We start from the raw sequence: 23,786 nt of genomic DNA on the forward strand, positions 1-23,786 counted from the left end.
CCTTCCTTATTAATTTTAATCTTTATCCCCTATTATAACATTGGATCAGTGACCTTTCTATATATTTTATCTTTATTCCTATTAATACATTGGGATCATCTGACGCTTCCTAATATTATTTATTTTATTTCCTATTAATAACTAATGGGATCACTTTTACCTTTCCTATATATTTATCTTTATTCCCTATTAATAACATTTGAGATCACTGACCTTCACCTATATACTTTATCTTTATTCCCTATTAATAACAATTGAGCATTCACTGACCATTCCTATATATTTATCTTTATTTCCTATTAATAACATTGGGATCAACCATCATTTTTACCAGCCAGGTGGCAACTCTAGTCACAATGTCTGCTCCTCCCTCATCTGTAAGCTCTGCTCCCCCTGCTGACCCTCAGTTGCCCCTCCCAAACCTCCTACAGCAGCCAGAGGCAAGAGTAGCCAGTCAGAAGCCCAGTAATAGAAAGACCCCTAATCTGGGAAATATAGACATGTGTTTATGTCCTGGCATGCCCTGGGCACTAACACATAAAACAAAGGACAAGACTCTGAATAAAATTGGCAATGTGCTACTGTGCATGGATCTGAGGGGGAATGTGCAGCATTATATCCTGATGCATTTATCCAGCCACACTAGGGTTGCCACCTTTTCTGGAAAAAAATTCTGGCCTTCCTATATTCTTGCAGTTTTTTCCTATTAATAACACTGTCATCAAGCATCACTGGCCAGGCCAGTAAAATACCGACCAGGTGGCAATCGTAAAACACACTAATCTTATGGTCAGGGGGAATCTGGCTGTTGTCAGACAACAATTGCTGACATTTTATAACATCCGAAAAGCCTCTAGTTGGGGTTCTCCTAGATTCAGCCCTTCACTCCTCATATCCAGTCACTTATTAAATCATGTCACTTTCACCTAAGGAATCCAAAGGCACACAGGGTCAATGCAAGCAAGCTGCCAGGGGCGTAACTATAGAGGAAGCAGACCCTGCGGCTGCAGGGGGGCCCAGGAGGTATAGGGGCCCCACGAGGCCCTAATTCATTTACAATTTCAATAAATATTGGAGAAACAAGTCAACCTCTAAACATTTTGGGGGCCTGAAAAATAATTTGCTGTGGGGCCCAGTAATATCTAGTTACGCCACTGCAAGCTGCCTTGCTGTTTATTGTGAAATGCATTTTGCAATAAACACGCAAGGCAGCTTGCTTGCATTGACCCTCTGTGCCTTTGGATTCTTTCTGCTAAGACTGTTTGTGAGGCGGCCGATCCTCTACCTTTGTGCACCAGGTATCATTCTACTAATTAGCAGAGGGTGTGCAGGGGCCAAAGTTGAATTACTTTCACCTAAGGAACATATCCAGAATAATCATTTATCACTCAAGATGCCGCCAAAATTCTTATTCACTCTCTCGTCATATCACGTCTAGACTACTGTAACTCTCTATTAATTGGCCTCCCGCCAGTCCATAATGAGCACTGCCGTCAGACTTATACACCTCAGCAACCGCTCCTCCTCTGCCATGGCACTCTGCCAATCCCTGCACTGGCTTCCACAACCTTTCAGAATAAAATTCAAATTAATGACCCTGACTTTTCAAAGCACTTCATAACTCTGCCCCTCCCTACATCTCTGAACTCATCTCTAGATACTCACCCAACCCTTTACTACTCTCCTCTACTGACCTGCTCCTTAGCTCTTCTCTAGTTACCTCCTCATACGCTCGCATTCAAGACTTTGCAAGTGCTGCACCCCTCCTCTGGAATTCTCTCCCATGGTCTGCCCAACTTCTGCCAACCTTTCAAAAGATCTCTTAAAACCCATTTATATAGAGAAGCCTTCCCTCATTCAGTTAGATACTAAATGCAATACCATATGCTACATCTCTAACCTTGCTTACTGCTAATCTTGCCCACTCCCACATTTTGTGCCTCAACCCCTTCTCTTTTTAGATTGTAAGCCCTTTTGGGCAGGGCCCTCTTCACCTTTTGTATCTGTTACTGGTCACTAAAGGTCGACAAAGTCAGTGTTATTTATAGCATGCCTTAAAAATTATATCACTTCTTATATTTTTAGAATTAATGATCAATTCACTAAAAATTCACTTGCCTAATTTAAGAAGTGATATTTCTACGTTCATTTTAGCTGAATTGTGTGCGGTATTTTATAGCATGCGTTATTTTGTGTGATATTATAAGGCATTTGATATTGTCACACGTTATTTGTGCAATTTATAGCAGCTAAGACATTCGGGATACCACTGGGAGAGTAGAAGTCTCTTTTTACAGTATTCTAGTCATTCCTTTCCCTGGGAAATGTAATATAATTCCATGACAAAGAAAGTAGTGCATTCTGGACCTGCCCAAGGTATCATGAAAATGTGTCAGTGGCTGTAGGTAAGTCTCCAGTTCCTCATAAAGGTCTTTAATTGCTGCCCTACAGTTCCTCACTACATCTTCCTCTATTAATCCATCTGATGTTGTTTGGTAACGCCTACTTCTAGGAGGTGTTAAATTTTACAGTAATTATCGCACTATTTTATGCTTTTATCGCTTAAAAGAGGTTATAGAATAAAATTAATGCTAATGCAATATTCACTAAGTCTCGCAAAGCGATTAGAATACTGTTGTGCACAAATGCAGAATTAATGCATGTGATATGTCAATTAGCGAAAATACATTGATACATCGTTCCTTAAATAACACGTCTTAAATAACGCACAAAACTGTGCGTTAAGGAATAACGAACTTTTGTAAATCGGCCCCTAAGTATGTAATTCTGTATGTTCTTTGTATAAACCCAGCACTGTGGAATTTGTTAGCGCTCTAAACATACTTGTTACTAATAATTACTTCTCTTCTTGCATTTGGTGCAAAGTACTGCATTCCCCAGAAATCACTCCCCATAGAGGTAATCTAGAGATTGAGCTGCACATTACCCCACAATGCTAGTACAGTATTTGTCTTCTATAACAAGCAGCAGAAATATATAATACAATTGACTTTGCCATTATTATTTCACTATTGTGCATCATGTGCAATTCAGTAAGGTGCATCTGTAAACAGGATACGGCCAGTACAATATATAGTGAATAAAGTACCCCATCTTGTAAAATATAAGGATATTATATGTTAATGAGGAGTTCCATGACCATATAAAAACATGAGGCCAAAGGAACTCCAAGGTGACTTCTGATATCCTCATATTTTGCAACAGGGGGTACTTTATAATAATACACAAGTTTCGGTGATAAATGTGGTTTATGCTAAATTTGGTTCAGTTCACTATATATTTTTGAAAAGTGAACGCCGCTAATTAAGGCACCAAAAGTCCATATACAATAAGCTTTGCTATAAAGTGCCCTTTTGCTACTCTAGTGGCCAATTACAAAAGTTGCATTAGAACAGCTCATCCGAAAAAGGTGGTGTATAAACCCTGGGTCCCGCTCCTGGGTTCAGAAATGCCTAAGACAGTATCAAGGCTAATATACCAGAAGGAACTCACCAGATCAAACGAGTGGCCCGGGTGCATCGCCCCAAGCCTGTAGCTGTAGGTGAGTCACGATCAGTAGAAAGTCATTGACGAGCACTCCAAACACCCGTGGAATAAAAAGAAGTGAACTTTTATTTTCAACTTGTTAAAAACATCAATTCCCTGATATGTTTCATATCAACCAATACGTAGGGATAGCGTTTGAAAGTTGGGAAAGAAGGAGAAAGTCTGACAGCTCGAGGCAGAGAGTTCCAGAGAAAAGTAGAAGCAGAGAGAAGTCTTGTAGATGAGAATGGGCAGAAGTGATGAGAGGAGAAGCGAGGCAAAGATCAGAAGCAGATTGAAAGTGAAGGAGAGTATTTGGAGATCAGAGATGAAATATAGGCAGGGGCTTCATTGTTAAGGGCCTTAAATGTAAGTGTGAGTAGTTTGAATTTGATTCTAGAGGAGATTGGGAGCCAGTGAAGGGATAAGCATATGGGAGCAGCTGATTTGAGCGGTGAGATAGAGGAATGAGTCTAGCACTTCTTTCTAGTAGTTCTTTTTAGAACAGATTGAAGTTGTGAAAGGCAACTTGTTACCTGTGTAGGAGTAGGTTGCAGTTATCAAGGCGGGAGAAGATAAGAGACTGAATAAGTGTTTTGGTTGATTCTGAACTGAGATATGGTCGTATTTGGGCAATGTTGTGCAGCTGAATATAAGATTTTGCAAGTGTTTGGATGTGTGGTGAAAAAGACAGATGTAAGTCTAGGATAACTCCTAAGCAGTGTGCCTGTGTGGACGAATGAAAGGTGATGTTGTTTACTGTGAGTGATATCTGAGGGACAGGAGAAGACCTTGGAGGAAATCTAATGAGTTTTTGAAAGATTCAGTTTCAGGTGGCACTTGACATCCAGGAGGAGACAGCAGAGAGACAGTCTGTAACTTGGGAAAGGACAGAAGGAGAGAGGACAGGAGTAGACAAGTAGAGTCAGCATGAAGGTAAAAGTCCAAATGACTGAATACGTTTTCATAGCGAAGCAGTTTAGAGCGAGTACAGCAGAGGGCCTCGAACAGAGCCTTGAGGAACGCCGACAGACAGAGGGAACGTAGTATAAATAGAGTTAGAGAAGGCAGCTTTAAAGTTATAGTCAGACAGATACCAGCTGAGTAAAAAAAAGTCTAGGAGGAGTGGGTGGTCAACTGTGTCAAAGGCTGCAGAGAGATCTAGAAGGATTTGTGACCTATAGACTTTGCCAGTAGAAGATCATTGGTTACCTTGGTGAGTGCAGTTTCAGTTGAGTGTGTTGGGCAGAAGCCAGATTGCAGGGGGTTGAGAAGAGACATCTGAGTGAGATGCTGGATCAGGCGTTTGTAAACAAGCCTTTCCAGTAATTTGGATGTGAATGGAAGAAGGGAAACTGGTCGATAGTTGGCGGGAGAGCTGGGATCAAGGGAAGGTCTTTTGAGGATAGGAGTGATTAGTGCTTGTTTGTATAAGGATGCAAAAGTACCAGTAGAGAGTGAAAGGTTAAATAGGTGGGTAAGTGCTGGAGAGAGTGTATCAGAGATTGAGTAAAGGAGGCGAGAGGGTATGGGGTCAAGGGAGCAGGTTGTGGGTTTTGAGCAGGCTAGAAGTTTGCTAACTTCATCTAGTGTTGCGGGGGTGAAGGAGTGCAAAGTGGATGTGAGTGGACTGCACGTTAGTCTGAGATTGTTGTCAGATGTTATGCTCAGTCTCATAAGATCGATATTTTCATTAAATGAGCAAAATCTTGGGCAGTAACATTAGTAGGTTAAGGGGGCATAGGAGTGAGTTAAATGTGGCAAACAGTCGCTGTCGTTTAGAAGACAGAGTGGAGATTAAAGAAGAGAAGTACTGTTCTTTAGCTATTGATAGAGCTCGATTGTAGCAGGAGAGCATGAATTTGAAGTGGATGATGTCAGGATCAGTTTGTGACTTTCTTCACCATTGTTCAGCTGATCTACTACATCTAAGGTACCGAGTTAAACTAGTGTGCGAGGGTTGGGGTTTAGCTGGTCAACTGTGGCAGATGGTGTAAGGAGCTGTTGAAAGAGCATAGTTGAAGAGAGAAGCTGCCTTATTTGGAAAAGAAAGATAGTTAATATTCTAGTCTCTTATTCAAATCAAAGCATGGTTGCTAGGGTAATTTGGACCCTAGGAAAATCCAAGAAGTGGCTAGTGATCCCTCTAATTTTCTTTTGGCCACATGGGCAAAAACCTTGTACATTTTTAAAAATCTGTGTTTACAGAGCCATGTACTGTATACGTTCATGCTTAGATGGAGCATTGGTACAGATGTAGGTAGGGTGGAATGTTTTCAATTGGATGCTTTACTTGACCAAACATAGTATTGCCTACAACACAAAACATTGCTGGAGATCTGTGTATGCCAGACAAGTAATTAACAGATAATGACAGCAGGAACTACTTTGATCAGACCTCAGAGTCCCTGTAATAATGCTGAAAAGTATTTTGTTTGTAAAATGTCCAGATAGAAGGAAACTAAGAAGCTTTTGTTCATAACAAAAGGATGAATAGTGGAAACAGCAGGTGCCAGTTACCCCTTCCACCCCTGTTATTTAATTAGATAATATCATAAAACAAAGCCTTCTGATACTGTATCCACATTCCTGGGGCTCTTCCCTGTTCCACTTATTTCCTCAATCAAGTTTGTTTGGGACACAGAGTCTCTGCTTTTCTGAGAATACTTTGTCGTTTTGTTATCCTGTGAGTTATATAAATGATCAGAAAACCAGTTCAACTATTGTTTGACCAAAGCTAGATGTGTAGATAGCAACATGTGGTGTATCTAGGCACAACAAGAAGGCCTCCATGTCTGCAAGATGTTTCATTCAACATCACACTTGATTCAGCCAAACAAGTATTCTACCATATTGCTAGTTTGGACAACAGCAGGACTGAATTAATGAAAGACAAAGTAATGTACATTTGCCCCAGCTTTGCACACTCTGGGGCAAATTCACTAACATTCGTAGTTGCGCCAGCGCTCCGCAAATTCACTAAAATCCGAAGTTGCGCACAGGTGCTAAGTGAAGCGAAGTTACTCTAGCGAAGGCTAATTTGCATACGGCGCCTAATTCAAATTTCAATGGAGGAATACGTATCAGCACTACAAATGCCTAGAAAACCTTCAAAACATCAAATAAAAATTTTATTTTGCCTTACACATGTGCCCACTGTATAGTTAAGTTGCCATGAGTCAGGAAATGTAGGGGGGAAGGAGAGGAGCCCCAAAAAATGTTTCGATCTTTTTCAGCCTATCACCCATAATGTAGAAAACACGCCAGCGTTTTTTGGGACTTAGAAAAATTTTTGACTTTTTTTGAAGCAATCCCTATCTACTCTATTGCGCTTCGCCTGGTCTGAGGTGGCAAAGGAAGTCTAGCATAAAAAGTAGCGTTCAGTACACTGCGCGCGTTAGTGAATTTGCGTAGTTACTCCGTAGCGAAAATCTACGCCAGCATACGTTAGTGAATATGCGAAGTAACGAAAATGCCCAACGCTAGTGAATTAACGCTAGCGTTCGGCGCTTAGTGAATTTGCCCCTTAGGCGTTACTATGCGGGCTTTCTCCAGGCATGTGAACCCCGGTCTTGCCGACAATGTAGTCCTCTTTTTCATGGGCTAACTTAATGTAGATGTTTGTAGAGCACTAGAATTCCTTGTAGACTATTGTCCTATTAAAGGGCATTATGTCAGGAGATATTGCCTAGTCATAGGATTGCTGCAGGGGAGGGAGGAAATATTTAAACGTTCAACAGAGATCAAATAGACCTATATCTCAAAATGGAGGAAGACAATCAAATGTGGAAGGTAGATGAAGGACCCCTTTATTTAATGGCCATTAGACCATGGTGCTGGATGGCTAGTCAGTATGAAAATGCACACATCTTTAATTAATAAATTTCTTTAGAGTAGCGATGATTTAAATTTAGGTTATTGGTGCACATCCCTTTAATACACTATAAAAGAAAATGCTTGAACTTAATTGATAAATTTAAGATTTTTAAGTACACCTTATGTCCATAGAGAGGCGGTTGTGGAATATCTTTGCTTCAAGCCACTCCTGGAACTCCAGCCAATTAATTGCCCACTTAACTCATAAATAGGTTACAGATAAAGGAAATGTTCAGACATAGTTCCAAGAATATTTGTAGGGCCTCAAGTTTTCAGTCCAAACCTTACCCTAATGGACCGTTTTCAGTATCTAGGAGACAAATTTTGCATCATTTACAAATCATTCTTTCAGCCTCCAACACAGATTGGGAACTAACACCATAGATAATCTAAGCCCAGCAACAATTAATCAAGACAAACCACTTTACTAAATCTTCATCAGTAACTAAATATCACACGATTTATGCAACTTTCTGCTTCGGTATGCATGGCTAGAATACCCCAGTTACCATAACGCATTATGATTGGCTGTTTTGGATACATTCTTAAATAGTTACAATCTTTGGCGTCATCCACAATATTCTAATTAATGAGGGTATTAAGACTGCCTCTAAGTTGCTGTACATCAGAAATGCCATTTCAGAAGGCTGAACCAGTACAAAACTAATGGATAATTGTGATCACCCTCATGTTGTTGACAGTACATTGTTACGAGGCCCTTAGAACGTGCTTGTGTTTAGCAACTCACATGAAACACAAATAACATAAGCATGTGCCTTGGGCTTATTTACTTTCTATAAAAAGAGAGGATCCAAGAAATGAGATCCATGCAATCTACATGGGCACACGAGAAGAGAATATGGTTGCTGTGTTTCCATTGAAACTTCTTCCTTTCTTGCACCAGTTAAGTTGTTTCCTCTTTATAAACAATGAAAGAAATCAGAATCAATGATAGGGTCTCACAGTCCATAATGAAGACATATGTTTCATTTAGTGGAATCCTGCTGAACATCATCCTACTGTTTAATTACTTTAAATATTTGCTTTATACGGTCATAACCAGAACTCCGCGTCATTCCTGTCTCAGACTCTTATTTGTGTCGGCCCATAATGAGTGGAACGCCATGTTTGCACAGTGTGCCAGTGGTAATGAAAATTTCCGTGCAATCGCTTTAGGGAAAATGTGTTTGATACAACACTGAGAGGGAACATCATGGAGCACAATAGGTGCATGTGCTTTGCATTAAGTATTAATGACAGCAGAGAGAAGTAAATACAGTGGGACTTCTTGGATTAATCACATTTCATAGGCAAAGTGATGCCTAAACCAATGTAGTCACTATAAGGTTGTTGCTGGTGAGTCACAAGCTTGACACATTCATGGAGATCAGGCCTTTAGCAAGGTCACCAGTGGAGATCTATGCCCAATTTGACCTTACTGTAGGCTGGCTAAATTGGGCTGATATTTTTTGGTGAAGGAGTACATTAAGATGGGTCAATGAGTTCCAGACTCAGGAGTGGTTGAATAAGTAGCCAATGTCATGCATCTAACTGGGTCTTCCAAATGTTCTTAGTGACATACAAATTTGATACTTCGATATATAAAAAGATCTGCCACACCAGGAAAATGGGGTTTCTACTGCTTCAATTGGAGGTGAACCAGGTATGAAAGAGAGGTCCATACTAGTTTAGAATTTACATTTCCCACGATTCTCTTACATTGTAGGTTTGACAAGTAGCTTTTGTTTACATAAACTGAAAATAGAATAGGAGGAGTCTTCATTAATTTTGTGCCTGGTACATCTAAATGCCACTGATACTGTTCCATAAGATGCAGAGAGGCACAACGGAATAATGCCAGGAGGGAGTTACCAGGATATTAAGGCAACAAAAACCAAGAGCCAAACTAAAGGTTCTCAGTAAAGGAGAACAGGGGAAGGGAGAAAGGTTGGAATGGAAACAGCATCACAATGAATTAATAGAGAAAACACAAGTACCAATTGGGAGATAGCAGAAATAAGGCATTGGCAAGGAAGGGAGAGGTGGCAACATTTAAGATTAAAAACACAGATTATTATGGAGGAAAAGACACAGAAATCCCAGCTATATCTTTAGAGAGTCACCTGGCAATACCGGAGGAGTGATTGTCCTGTAGCTACTGAATAACTTCTTCTGGACTTTTCACAAGATGTTCTCTCTGATACTCTTCTCCTGCTTTTTGATTTGGCAAGTACTTGCACAGACTTCATTACCGTAAGTAATCTGGATTTCTTCCGTTTTGTACATTATCCCTTATAATGCATGAGTTCCCTGTATAACTCAGCCTGCAGCCTTGTGCCTTTATATGGTCACAGAACAACCCCTCAGTGGCTTCTAATATCCTTATCATTTACAGTAGGGGGTACATTATCCTTTATAATACATGAGTGATACTTAGAGTTCCCTGTATAACTCAGCCTGCAGCCTTGTGCCTTTATATGGTCACAGAGCAACCCCTCAGTGACTTCTAATATCCTTATCATTTACAGTAGGGGGTACATTATCCCTTATAATACATGAGTGATACTCAGAGTTCCCTGTATAACTCAGCCTGCAGCCTTGTGCCTTTATATGGTCACAGAACAACCCCTCAGTGACTTCTAATATCCTTATCATTTACAGTAGGGGGTACATTATCCCTTATAATACATGAGTGATACTCAGAGTTCCCTGTATAACTCAGCCTGCAGCCTTGTGCCTTTATATGGTCACAGAACAACCCCTCAGTGACTTCTAATATCCTTATCATTTACAGTAGGGGGTACATTATCCCTTATAATACATGAGTGATACTCAGAGTTCCCTGTATAACTCAGCCTGCAGCCTTGTGCCTTTATATGGTCACAGAACAACCCCTCAGTGACTTCTAATATCCTTATCATTTACAGTAGGGGGTACATTTTCCCTTATAATACATGATTGAGACTCCTATTTATACTTTTAACCTATTTAGAGCAGCTTGATTGGTTACTGAACTGGACTGCAGATAGATACAGTAGCTTTATATGAAATGGGCTAAATGTCAGTTGAATAAATAATGATGGTACAGTCTGGCACTAGTCTGGGCTAGTAGAATAGAATACATGTTTTTCAGAAAGGCAAAGTATGGATGATTGAACATAATGAGGGTGTTGCTGCTCCCCACAGGTATTATATACTGCTGGTGCCTGCTGAAGTTCATTATCCCTCTACGGAGAGAGCATGTGTGCATGTGAGTGGAGCAATGGAGAATCTGACTCTTACAATTACCCTACAGACAGAGAGTCGAGACACATTCCTATACCAACATCAACTAACAGAGTCCAGCCTCATACAGTGTTTCTCCTTTCAGGTACTGGGCACCAGTAAGACTGTCATGTACTACATGCTCCTATGAAAATTCTCTCTACTTCATCCTTACCACTACATTCTTAACCCTTACAAATCTCCTTGATTGTATTCATTTCTTTGCTAGACGCCTCCTCCAGTAGGCGGCACAGAAGAAGTGGCCACAATTCATATATCACTGATGGGACAAATCATAGAAATAACAGAGAATAAGCAAATCTTAATCCGAACTGTTGCCATAGCGACCATCATCCAAACCAGTCAACCCATTTACAAGCCAGGTCAAACAGGTGAGAAAAGAGGGTATGGCAGCTTGCTTAGCATGTGGTCAGCACTGGATATGAAAAATAAATAATATAAATATGACATCGCCCATGCAGCCTATCTTCAGAGACTCTGTGTATGGTTTTTTTTCTACATCTCTCTTCTGAGAATTTGGTCTCCAAAAAAATAAGAACTGTAGTTAGGCCATAGGGGGGAATTATAGACTGAACATGACTTTGTATTAGTAGTAAAAAAAAGGTTATACTGTCACTTTTTAGATCATAAAGGAGACTTTACTTTTAATACTGCATTTAGTTTAGAAGGCCCTGTCTACAGAAAGACATCCATGAAGTATAGAATGCAACCTCCAAAAAATCTCAAGGGAAATAATATGAGGGGAACTTTTGTTGGAATCAGAAGGTACCTAGATCCAGGGGTCATAATAGGAAGTTAGATGGAGGAAAATGTGGTGGAACGATAAGGAATTTCTCATGGTAATTAACAGAGTCCACAAGGGAAGAATTTTCTGGAAGCAGAAGGTACCTAGATCCAGGGGGCATAATAGGAAGTTAGATAGAGGAAAATGTGATGGAACAATAAGAAAATTCTCTTGGGAATTAACAGAGTCCACAAGGGAAGAATTTCCTGGAAGCAACCTCAAAAAAATCTCAAGGGAATTAACATGAGGGTAACTTTTGTTGGAATCAGAAGGTACCTAGATCCAGGGGGCATAATAGGAAGTTAGATGGAGGAAAATGTGATGGAACGATAAGGAAATGCTCATGTGAATTTACAGAGTCCATGAGAGAAGAATTCTGGAAGCAGAAGTAGATCAAGCGAGGCAAAATAGGAACTTAGATGGAGGAAAATGTGGTGGAAAGATCATGAATAATATTTATGAAGAAAGGATATGCACAGGAAATAGCTTTCCTGTAGATTTGTTGATGATGTATTTGGCAAAAGAAAAGTTTTTGGCTCCAGCCATTGAGCGTAAATAATATAATTACTGTCAATACTCTATTGGAAGGGTTTTGTTCATTATTCTGTTTTCTTTTGCAGTGGAAATCCGGATCCTAAGTTTTGACAGGGAATTCCGGGCTGTAAATGACAAGGTTAGAGGGACTGAAGATAGTTATGTTAAAAGACTCCATGAACATAGAGATTAGGGCTTTATTCATACTTATTAACGCCCTTTTATTTTCTATTCTTTTTTACGCTTCTCCTAATGTTGCCTGGAACCCATTATTCCTTGTATCGGAAGTGTCCACTCGTTGAGTTAAAGGTAAAACAATGAAATGTATTGTTTGATGTGTGTGAATAAAGTCACTGAAAAATGATATTCAACCTGGTAGACTGATGACCAGCTGTATAGTAGAAGAGATCATTTAGTGTTTTTTTTTCTTCATACTTTTGAGGATCCTAATGGGAATCGGATTGGGCAGTGGTTAAATCTTACCCCTCATCAAGGCTTCATAGATCTGTCCTTCTCTCTGGCTCCTGAGGCAGCTCAAGGAACATACAGTATCCATTCTCCAAATGGCCACCAGACATTCCATGTGTTGGAATTCAGTAAGCCAGCATCCCATCTACTTACAGTATATCATTCATAAATGCAAGTGAATGAGGGTATGCCTGTTCTTCTGTCCACACCACCATGTCCCTACTAAAGTATGGCTGATAGGGCCCTGGGTTTTCACTAAGTGGTGGGTGCTCTGCGGTCAAAAAAGTTTGCACATCTCAATGGTATCAAATGTGTAATTGATCTGAATGTTTCTCTGTTTCACAGCGATACCTAAATTTGAAGTTGTTATATTGCTTCCTTCCATTGTGACTCTTCTGGATGAGGCATTTCAGTTGAAGGTGTGCGGCAGGTAAATCTGAAGCACTAGAGTCCTGAAAAAGGCACTGTACTCTCGCTGAGGGGTTTTCTGTCCCTGTGGCAAATAGGTGTGACCACATAATAAGACCCCGCTGGAGACCCCTTTTTAAAAAGACACATTTGAAGCTCATTAGTTTTGCCTTAGTGAATTTGCAAGAGCCATGGGTCAATCAAACACACTGGGTATGTCCCAGTGACTGACTGATGGCTCTTTATGTGCACAAATGGTGGGTACTTTATGCTGCAGGTTTAATCTATTGCCCCCTCTGCCAACATGTCACCACCTACTGCACCAGGTATGTGCTCCTGACATTTTCATAAAGTTTAAATGCTTAGGCCCAATAATTTATTATGGGTTATAGAAATGAATTCCATCATCATATGGCACCTTCATAAAGATTTTTCTTTTTATTGTTTTATCTCCTTCCTTGACTAACAGATACACCTTTGGGAAGCCTGTTCAGGGTGATATCAGCGTCAGGCTATGTCGACGTGCGGTGAAATATCATTGGTTCCCTTATGCACGTCCACAAGATTTGTGCACTGTATACAATGGCCAGGTAATAATGATAACAGCATGTTAGTGTGTACACCAGGGATTTCCATGCTGTGAGATTTCAGCCGCTGTTGTACATAATCCCATAGCAACCCTTAGAAGTCTAAGGCAGTCTAGAAATATTTGCATAGGTATTTCACTGATGGCCCATAGGCTGGACATCTTTTATGTGTGCTTGTGAGAAATTTTGAGAAAGCATCCAATGTTATGTGGATGAGTATGACTGTGACCCATTCATGATAATTCCCTTGAGGTTGCCAAGCAGGGAAGTTTTTTTTATCTCCAATGAAACCCAACCAGCCAATCACAGGGCTTCCTTCCACCTAGGGACAAGCTGTGCAAATTCTAATTCTGTTGTTCTAATGTTTATGCCCCTTAATACAGTAGGAGCTCACACCCCTGCCAGAATTAATGGGTTTTAAAGTCAAATGTAGACCTAAGTCCTGTCTTTTCCCAGACTGAAAAAAATGGCTGTATGAAATGGGACATACGAACAGATATCTTCAACCTGCGCTCTTACGACTACCAGCTGAACTTTGAAGCCAAAGCTTCTCTTGTAGAGCATGAGACGGGTGAGAATGGAAACAGTACAGCCCCAAACAGAATCTAGACAATCTTTAAATATCTTTACCCACCATACTCTCTCCCTCATCCTTCCAATATCGATATTGTAGTAGAATTGCTGCAAAGCTTCATGTATGTTGACACTCTCTATTCTTTGTAAATATCAATGACTGGTAAGCACAGAAAATAATTGCCCACCATTTTGGTGTGGCACCCCGTTCTTTGTACAAAACCATCTATCATGAAAATGTACAAATATGGGTTGTCTATCAAAGGTTGAGTTGTTTTTTGCGAAAAAAAAATAGTTTTTTAGGGGATATTTAAACTTTTTTGAGATTTATCATACTTTAAAGCTGAAAATAGATTGAATCCAAAAATACACCATCTCAAACCAGTCAAGGTCTTGTAGAAGTCAATGGTAGAGGTCCCTTGAACCATTTGAAAATGTTAATAGCCTTCTTGAGTTTTTTCACTCGAAAACTAGATCAATTCGAGTATTTGAATTTTAAAAGCAAGTGATGATTTTTCAAAGAAATGCTACCATAAAGAAGAAGAGCCAACCGGTGGCCATGAGTAACGCTATGTTTGTCCATTCCAGGGGTTCAAATCAATGGTACCGAGAGCTGCCGTGTATCACCTACGATTGCCAAGGTGACCTTTGATGGCTTAGAAATATCAGAGTCTTATTACAAGATTGGCCTCAGATATAAGGGAACAGTAAGTATGGACCAAGGAACCCAATCACCAATTCCTTAATCTCACCCGTCCTATCCATCCTGATCCAGCAGTCCCTGTATTTCACAGTGGGTTCTCCAATTTATATTGGTTTATTTTTAGCGATGGGCGAATTTGCGCCGTTTCGCTTCGCTGAAATTCGCGAAACGGCGAAAAATTCGCGAAACGACGCCGGCGCCTGTTTTTCGACGCCGGCGCCCGTTTTTGACGCTGTCCGTCCGGTTTTCGAAAAAAAAAGTGCTGGCTAATTGCTTTTCCGGTAGCTCAAGGGTTCCCCTTGATCAATAGTTGCAATAGTTGATCAATAGTTGCAGTGCATACAATTTGCAAGTGGAGGCAGAGTGCCAGGAGCACCTTTAATGAATCACATTTTGTTCTCACAAATTTTTCATTCTGGTCTTCTCATCCTTCTCAGCTGAAATTAGAAGGTGCGGATGGAAAACCTATGAAGTCCAAAACTCTGTATCTTGTAGAAGAGTATAACTTGGTGTCCATGGAAAGGGTATATGAAACAGATGAATTTGGCCAGGCTCACTTTACATTGGATACAAAGCCCTGGAATGGAAACACAGTTCGACTGTCCGTAAGTAGCGAGACTGGGGTCTGAATATTCTAGGGAATTTAGAAATAGTAAGGTAAGCATTTCCTATAGTGACCAGTAATAAGAGTATGGTAGCCCAGACTGCAGCTCCCCAACAGATGCTGAATTACAGCTATCAGCTCCAGATAATACTGGAATATGTGGTTTAAAAGCTGGAGGACAGCAGGTTTGGTCATCCTCAATGTACTTTAAAAAAACAATGGTAAAATTAGGAGATATGTGTGGTTCCAATTATAAGCTGGAAAGGTTCATCTAATCAGGCAGATCGTTAAGCAGAACAGGGCAGGTGGTGTTCTGTTGTACCAGAAAATCATCGGTTTGAAGTGTAGGCTATCAAGGTCAGATGTTCTACTGGTGTTCAGTTGATCGTTTAGGCCTTTGTTAAAAGCGTTGAGCCAGTGGGTGAGGGTTTTGAGGTCTTTCAGTTTGGGTTTTGGAGACTAATGGTACATTACCATGTTACATATAATGCAGACACATAGCGGTCATACTGCATTACAGGTCATTTTTTCCAACAGAGGAAGAACCAGTTTTCATAAGCTACTGTATGTCTTTATATTGACGATGCTTGATATTTTTATTCGAGGGTTAATAATCTGATTCTCCTTCGCCAGGCCAGATATCAGAAGGAAAATATGGAATTTAAACCTGGGGAGCTAAGTCCTTATTACAAAGATGCCCATCAGACCTTGCAGCCATTTTCTGCCATTACTAACAGCTTCCTAAAGGTCCAGCCAGTAGATCAGACCTTGACGTGTGACCAGCAGTACCAAATAGAGATTGACTATCTTATCCGTGGGAGCGAACTTAGTAGACAACAGGACAAATTGCAACTGAACTATGTGGTACAGAGTGGGCAATAACCTGGGAAAAAATAAATATACACATATTCCATATACACACATTATCTGTGTTTGATTCTGACACTTTTTTCCCGTAGGTCATGGCTAAAGGGGAACTGGCGTTAAATGGCAAGTTGGAGCTAAATGTCAGCAGATACTCCGGTAAATTGAAAGTATATTATAAACAACAGATGTTTTTAAATGTTCCCGCTCAGTGTTATCACTTGACTGTTTTTTCATGCTTTAGTTTAGCTCTTGTCACTATTGTTTTAGCTCTTATGCTACATGGTTGCATTGGGACTAGCATTTATGGAGCCTTATTGTAAGCTAACCATCCTTCTTGCCTCTTGTAATAACGGTTTCTGCTCTTTTTTGGGGGGTCAGTTTTGACAGGCACTATAGAGCTCCCTCTCCTGGTGACAGCTGATATCGCCCCAAAGGCACAAATTCTGGTTTATGCAATACTCGCCAACGGCTGGGTAGCAGGTGATACTGAGGAGTTCAAAGTTGACAAGTGTTTTAAAAACAAGGTAAGACAAAACTCTCTATGGGTCTATGGAAATGCAATTTACCTAAGCAGCTTCCATTAAGTCACTAAATTAATGTACAGGCTAAACCACTAGGACAGCAGCCAAATTTCTTTTTCACTTATCTGTCCTTTCTCACTGTCTATGTGTTAAATACTAAAAAAAACAATGCAAAGCTAAAAAACTTTTAAGTTTAAGACCACCTTTGAGGTACAACCTTTGGTCAAGGTCCACCCTTATCTCATAGGTTACAAATTCAGCTGTTGTTCCAAGATTATCTAGGAGGCCAAATAAACAAGCTGGTCTTAAAGTTGGACTTTCAGGCGTATTCTTAAGAGCATTCTCCTCAATATTACCTAACTGGGCTTCAGACTGATCCCCCCACTACTTCTTTAGGAATTACAGAAGGAAGAGGAAAATGGTTGAATTGGGATTTAGCCCAAAGATCATGGTTCATTTATTGGTCTCCTGTATTAAGCCACCCTGTCTTTAAGGGGCAGTACACCCCCTTTTCAATATGAATGCAACAAACAGGGCTTGCGCTGAATATACTTTTCATTATTAATATTAAAATGCCTGTCCTGTGTACCCATAGCAGAGTAATGAAGGAGCAGAATCCTTTAAACAGGTCTGAGCACAGGATCTTCTGTGCTTAGAATTTATACAAACTTACTTGAAATCTTATACACCAAAGTAGAAGTTTGCATAATATATGTTTTATTATGACTAACAACCATAATAATTCATTTTCATTAGTCTACAAGTCTAAAATAGAAGCTATGATTGGATTGTTTGCTATGAGTAACTACACTGTTGCAGTTAACATGTACAAACTGTTGCAAGTTACATTGTTAGTAAAGGAGCCTTACTCAGTGCTTTAAATCTTTGTGTTCCTAGGTAACTGCAGGCTTCTCAGACTATGAAAAAACCCCTGGATCAAATGTTTCCCTACATCTACAAGCATCCCCAGGATCTCTGTGTTCCCTGAAAGTGGTTGATGAAGGTTTACTCTTCATGCGGCCTGAAGCTGAGATCTCGAGTGATTTGGTGAGTAAAAATTCAGCTGCTGGCGGAATATGCATTTGTACATGTGTACTTATAGTAAAGTTATCAAGGCTCAACAAAATAAGTTGTGATCAGCCCTGTGAAGTTAGAAATCCTTGGATGCACATTTCTCTTTAACAGTCTGATTGGTCCTGTCATGCAACATGGTCATCCATAATTGTTACATTATCCAATACTTGCCAATGAACCCAAAAAAGTTCTCTAAAAACGTTGGATCATCAAGTTTGATTACCTTTACTTATAAGATCCTATATATTAATGATCTTCTCTATAAATGTCTTCTAGCAACCTGATGGTATAGAATGATTAGTACTAACCTTATTCCTTCACCCAGTAGTATCCAAACGTGGGATGGACTTGCTTGGAGGAGAGCACCATGAAGACCAGCTGGCATGAAATTTGTAGAAAAGTCTAATAGCCCAGCCCATCATCCCAATCCTGTTTATAGTACGCTGTTATTCCATTGAGAATGCTGACAGCTGTATATTAGATCTAGGAAATACATTTGATAGCAGTTTTTGGGGACAGCTTGCAAGTTATTAGATTATAAGATAATAGTTTGAAACTGTTTTAATACTAGACATTAACATTTTGTACAAAAGATAGAGATGTTGATGATCTACTATAATGGAGATGATTGCCCATCTTGAGACATACAACTTCTCTCTTCTAGAGAATATGCTTCCAAACTGTGGAAATTGGGGTAAACGTTATTTGTTGAGGAACAACTCAACAACTTGCCTTGAGTGACTAAGTGAAGAATAGTCCTGCATAAAAGATGAAATGTAAAATAAAACTTAACATAAGAGATCTACCCTAAACTCACTAGAATATGAGTCTTTCTCTGTTTACTAGTTGTACAATTTCATCTCACTGAGGAATCAGTATGGATATCCGTATCGAGTGCGGGAAGATGACGGCATCTGTTGGAGGCCAAGACCATGGTTCTCTAAGCGCTCACTAAGAGGCCACGAGCTCGAAAAAAGGCACACCAATTGGATGACTCCAAGGTCTCCTGATATGTTTAAACTTATCAAGGTATAACACATGCAACAAAATACATCTATATTTTACCAAACCAATCTATCCTATTTTCTAATTCAACAGAGGTTTCTTATTCTTGTTTAAGAAAAATCTTGTAATTTTCCAAATTTCCTCTATCACTTCAGTTGTCACTCTTAATTCATAAATCTGTAAGACACTGGTAAATATAAGGAAGAACCCAGTTCAATCACAGATAATGGGACTCCATACCAGTAATCCCATTTGGAAGATGAGTTGGGTAGTTCATATTTGCCTGTATATTCTATCCTCACTATAGCTTTCAGTAGACTTATTTAATTTATTATATTGAACCCTTAATAAATTCATGCTATTGAGATCTATGGGTAAGTAATTTAATTAAGAGCATCTAACACTCTGGTAACCTCATCAACTCATGATCTACTTGATAACCATGGATTGGGTAAAAGGATTGGGATCTATCAATACCTAAAGGGAGAGATAGAGGTAGAGATTAGCTATAGACAGACAGAGTTGGACTGGGCCGCCTCAGACCCATTCCTACATGTAGGTGCTGCCGCTCCCCCGTGCTGCCTTCCCTCCCCCAATTGGTGAAGTCTAGGGGACAAATTTACCAAAGGGCGAAGTGACGTCATTTCGGTATTTCGCCAATTTACTAACGGTCGCTGGCGTAACTTTGCTAGCGAAGGAGATAGACTCTAGCGGTACTTCGCTCCCTAACGCCTATTGTGGATTGAGGACTTCCTCAAAATTTAGTTGAAAACGATGGCGTCTTTTTCTTTTTTCAGGGTGATAGGCTGCAAAAGAGAGTAACATTTTTTGGGGTAACCGGCTGCCTCCCTACATTTCCTAACATATGGCACATAAACTATACACTGGGCTCATGTGTAGGGCACTATAACAACTTTTTAGTTTTATTTTATTAAGGTTCCCTGGGCTTGTGTAGTGTAATGTATTTGCTGCAACATATACGTCTATTCAACTTTAACTTCCCGCCGTAAGCAAATTAGGCAACACTAGCGCAGCTTCGCTTTGCTTGGCGCAGTAACGCTAGTGCAACTTCCCCATCGTTCGGCGCCCTGGACGCAACTTCGGATTTTATTGAATTAGCGTTTTCCTGGCGAATCTACGTCTTGCAAAGTTTTGCACTGTGAGCGAAGCCGGCGCTGGCGAATTTTCGGAGGTTGGTAATTTGCCCCTAGAAGTGCATGGTAAGGGGCTGGCCTGGGGAGCGATCTTTAACAGATTTTTCTCTTTTGTTGTTTTAGAGAATGGGATTAAAGATTCTCACCAACACCATAGTGAAGCAGCCAAAAGAATGTAATTTCTACCCGCCGGTTGCTGCCTTGTCACTTTACGGACACAACTTATTTGGTAATGCATCAATCCCCGTTTTGTTAAAGTGAATCTAATGGGTACTCGCCATAGTCTGCAGTGTGACATTAGAAGGACTTTAAGATATAACTCACCTGTAGTTACTGTACGTTGATCATGAAGTGCTTTGTGCTAAGACGAGAAGCTTGAAGATATTGTCCCTCACTTACAAGTTAAATGGAGACTATACCATGGTCCTCATGTACATTCTGTTGTTTTCAGTGAGCAGTGTTTATTGTGTCATCATCATAATAACACAATGACACTGAAAACGTGTCCTTATATTATAGCCAATAACTTATGGAGGACTCAAATGATGGCTTAGTGCTCTTTTGAAACTCATTTTGAGAAATTATATATTTTTTTAGCAGATAATCCCTTTTATCCGCCACCTCCCATCATGGTTGATGACGCAATGGATAGTTTCAGCCAAGCAAGTCAGCCAAGCTTGAGCCTTACTGAGGTCACAAAAAAAATACGAAAAAGTTTTCCAGAAACATGGACCTGGCAACTTATACCACTTGGGTACGTACATACTTACTAACTTAAGGAACCTTTTTCTCATAAATCTAACTTGATCTGGCAATCTAGAAGGACACCAGGCAGTAAGCAGTTGGGCCTAACTTTTCTTGCTTCTAGCACTATTGTGCATGGTAAACCTGAGCAAATTTTACTGCATGTGCATTCCCTTTTACTAAGCACGTTTATGCAGTTTCTGGCTTTGTTAGAAATATTAGTCTTATTACAGTAGACTTTGTCTCCCTTTAGCTTCTCATTACCTTTTGTCCCACTAGCCTCCAATTAAAGGGATCCTGTCATCGGAAAACATGTTTTTTTCAAAACACATCAGTTAATAGTGCTACTCCAGCAGAATTCTGCACTGAAATCCATTTCTCAAAAGAGCAAACAGATTTTTTTATATTCAATTTTGAAATCTGACATGGGGCTAGACATTTTGTCAATTTCCCAGCTGCCCCTAGTCATGTGACTTGTGCCTGCACTTAAGGAGAGAAATGCTTTCTGGCAGGCTGCTGTTTTTCCTTCTCAATGTAACTGAATGTGTCTCAGTGAGACATGGGTTTTTACTATTGAGTGTTGTTCTTAGATCTACCAGGCAGCGGTTATCTTGTGTTAGGGAGCTGCTATCTGGTTACCTTCCCATTGTTCTGTTGTTAGGCTGCTGGGGGGGGGAAAGGGAGGGGGTGATATCACTCCAACTTGCAGTAAAGAGTGATTGAAGTTTATCAGAGCACAAGTCACATGACTTGGGGCACCTGGGAAATTGACAATATGTCTAGCCCGATGTCAGATTTCAAAATTGCATATAAAAAAATCTGTTTGCTCTTTTGAGAAATGGATTTCAGTGCAGAATTCTGCTGAAGCAGCACTATTAACTGATTCATTTTGAAAAAAATGACAGTATCCCTTTAAGTAATAAAAGGCTAATTTATACAAATGGTGCAAACACCATAGAGCTCAATTATGTCTGCAAGTGCAGTGAGCAATGTTCAACTCAACCCTCAATGCAGTGTTCCCCCCCAGAATTCTAGCATCATTGCAGTTGCAAGTGTGTTACTGCACCTGGCACCATTGCATTCAATTTGCCAAAAGTACCGCAACTGCATGTGCATTTCAGTGCAAATTTGGATGCAAACGTACACATTAAAACAGAATCGAATCTATTTCTTAGCAATTTACAGATTTTTTTGTGAGAGATTTATTGATGACATTTTTTACTTTGCCTTTTTTAGGAAATCTGGGGAAGCCAAATTAGAGTTGCAGTTGCCAGACACAATAACAGAGTGGAAAGCTATGATGCTCTGCATGGGGGATATTGGCCTGGGTCTCTCGTCCACAGTCACTCTAAGAGCCTTCCAGCCATTTTTTATATATTTGACTCTCCCATACTCAGTGGTCAGGGGAGAGTCATTCCCCATTAAAGCCGCTGCCTTCAACTTTTTGAACAGGACTCTAATGGTAAGTAAAGAGAAAGAAACTGACTCATTTAAAGAGCAAACCCTAGCTCAGGGCACCTACTACAGGTATGGGATCCATTATCCGGAAACCCTTTATCCAGAAAGCTCTGAATTATGTAAAGGACGTCTCCCATAGACTTCATTTTATCCACATTTTTAAAAACAATATCCTTTTTTCTGTAATAATAAAACAGTACATTGTACTTGATCCAAACTAAAACATACAGTAATTAATCTTTATTGGAAGTAAAATTAGCCTATAGGGTTTATTTAATGTTTACATGATTTAGCAGACTTAAAGGAAAACCAAAGCCTTGGCAATAAAAACCCCTAACCCCCTACCCTACATAGACCCCCTCCCTGCTCCCCCCCCAGCCTAGGTGTACCTTTGGTAAATGCCCCTAACTGTGTGATTACCCCGCGGTGCAGATTCAGGGCATCGGAGTTCACGGGCACCATCTTCTTCTCTTCGGTAATCTACTGGACTATGGCAGCGTAATGGCGCATGCGCAGTTGGAGCAATCTTCTGTTTCGCGACAACTGCGCATTCGCCCGAAAGTAACACCTCGGCCTTGGGGGGCAGGGAGGGGGGGGGTCTATGTAAGGTAGGGAGGTAGGGTTTTTTATTAGCAAGTGTTTAGTTCTCCTTTAAGGCACGAAGGTCTAAATTACAGAAAGATTGCATATAAATTAGAGACATGCACAGCTTTTTACTTGAAACATTTATTTATGCATTTTAACCACAGCAAAATTACATATTAACACATTCAAAAACACACGACAGTGCAGTGTTTACCCCCCGGTCTGCCTACCTTGTGATAGCCACTCCCTCCTGATGCGTTTCACGCTATTGGGCCCCCACACAAGCATCTTTTTCCAAGGGAAAACAACCCCGACCTTGAGAGTCTCCCCTCATGATTTAAATCTTCCATCCCTCTAACCAGTTTAGTTGCACTTAGTCTCTGCACTCTCTCCAGCTCATTTATATCCCTCTTAAGGACTGGAGTCCAAAACTGCCCCCATACTCCAGATGAGGCCTCACCAGGGACCTATAAAGAGACACAATTATGTTTTCATCCCTTGAGTTAATGCCCTTTTTTATGCAAGAACTTTATTTGCTTTAGTAGCCACAGAATGACACTGCCCAGAATTAGACAACTTGTTATCTACAAACATGATGCTCCAAATAACAAAAATAAAAATATCATACCGAGAAAATCTCAGACCCCAAGCATTTTGAATAATTGATCCCATGCCTGTATCTCGGTATGGATCATAAATATTTGTCCTGGTTTCCTTCCAGGTAAATTCCAAACTTAGAGAGTCTCCTGAACTAAAGCTGACAAAGTGCCCGTCCTGCCTCTATACACAGTGTGTCGCTCCTGGGGAAACCAAAGTCTTTGCTTGGGAAGCAACAGCTCTGGGATTGGGTAAGGCATGGACACATCTACAGATACTCAGTAGTAACACTGTGCAATATTATGCACACAAGAACCACTCAGTGTAAGTTTGGGCCCTGGCAGAACTGTCCCCATTATAATCCCCTGGAATGATAGTGTCTCCTAATATAATATACCCAGGAACAGTAAAGG

The 23,786-nt window shown here is 40.3% G+C and overlaps 1 protein-coding gene across 2 annotated transcripts in view; it reads left to right on the plus strand.

Annotated features, from left to right (window-relative positions):
- The first annotated feature begins 9,333 nt into the window (after positions 1-9,333).
- LOC108696031 (alpha-2-macroglobulin-like protein 1) overlaps positions 9,334-23,786 on the plus strand; it is a 29,005-nt gene continuing 14,552 nt past the window's right edge. The window contains exons 1-20 of one of the 2 annotated variants that reach the window (XM_041570162.1): positions 9,334-9,675; positions 10,609-10,792; positions 10,916-11,078; positions 12,112-12,164; positions 12,314-12,334; positions 12,468-12,621; positions 12,839-12,923; positions 13,371-13,491; positions 13,945-14,059; positions 14,650-14,768; positions 15,202-15,369; positions 16,002-16,232; positions 16,328-16,391; positions 16,614-16,759; positions 17,654-17,803; positions 18,677-18,859; positions 20,113-20,218; positions 20,590-20,743; positions 21,970-22,195; positions 23,498-23,624. In XM_041570162.1, the coding sequence (XP_041426096.1) occupies positions 9,611-9,675; positions 10,609-10,792; positions 10,916-11,078; positions 12,112-12,164; positions 12,314-12,334; positions 12,468-12,621; positions 12,839-12,923; positions 13,371-13,491; positions 13,945-14,059; positions 14,650-14,768; positions 15,202-15,369; positions 16,002-16,232; positions 16,328-16,391; positions 16,614-16,759; positions 17,654-17,803; positions 18,677-18,859; positions 20,113-20,218; positions 20,590-20,743; positions 21,970-22,195; positions 23,498-23,624 (2,635 nt within the window). In that variant the 5' untranslated portion in view covers positions 9,334-9,610. Of the gene's footprint in view, positions 9,676-10,608; positions 10,793-10,915; positions 11,079-12,111; positions 12,165-12,313; positions 12,335-12,467; positions 12,622-12,838; positions 12,924-13,370; positions 13,492-13,944; positions 14,060-14,649; positions 14,769-15,201; positions 15,370-16,001; positions 16,233-16,327; positions 16,392-16,613; positions 16,760-17,653; positions 17,804-18,676; positions 18,860-20,112; positions 20,219-20,586; positions 20,744-21,969; positions 22,196-23,497; positions 23,625-23,786 lie in introns of both variants that reach the window. The other variant, XM_018225012.2, reaches the window with a different exon arrangement.

The sequence above is a fragment of the Xenopus laevis genome, chromosome 7L (genome assembly GCF_017654675.1).
Source record: "Xenopus laevis strain J_2021 chromosome 7L, Xenopus_laevis_v10.1, whole genome shotgun sequence".
In the NCBI taxonomy this organism is placed as follows: Eukaryota; Metazoa; Chordata; class Amphibia; order Anura; family Pipidae; genus Xenopus; species Xenopus laevis.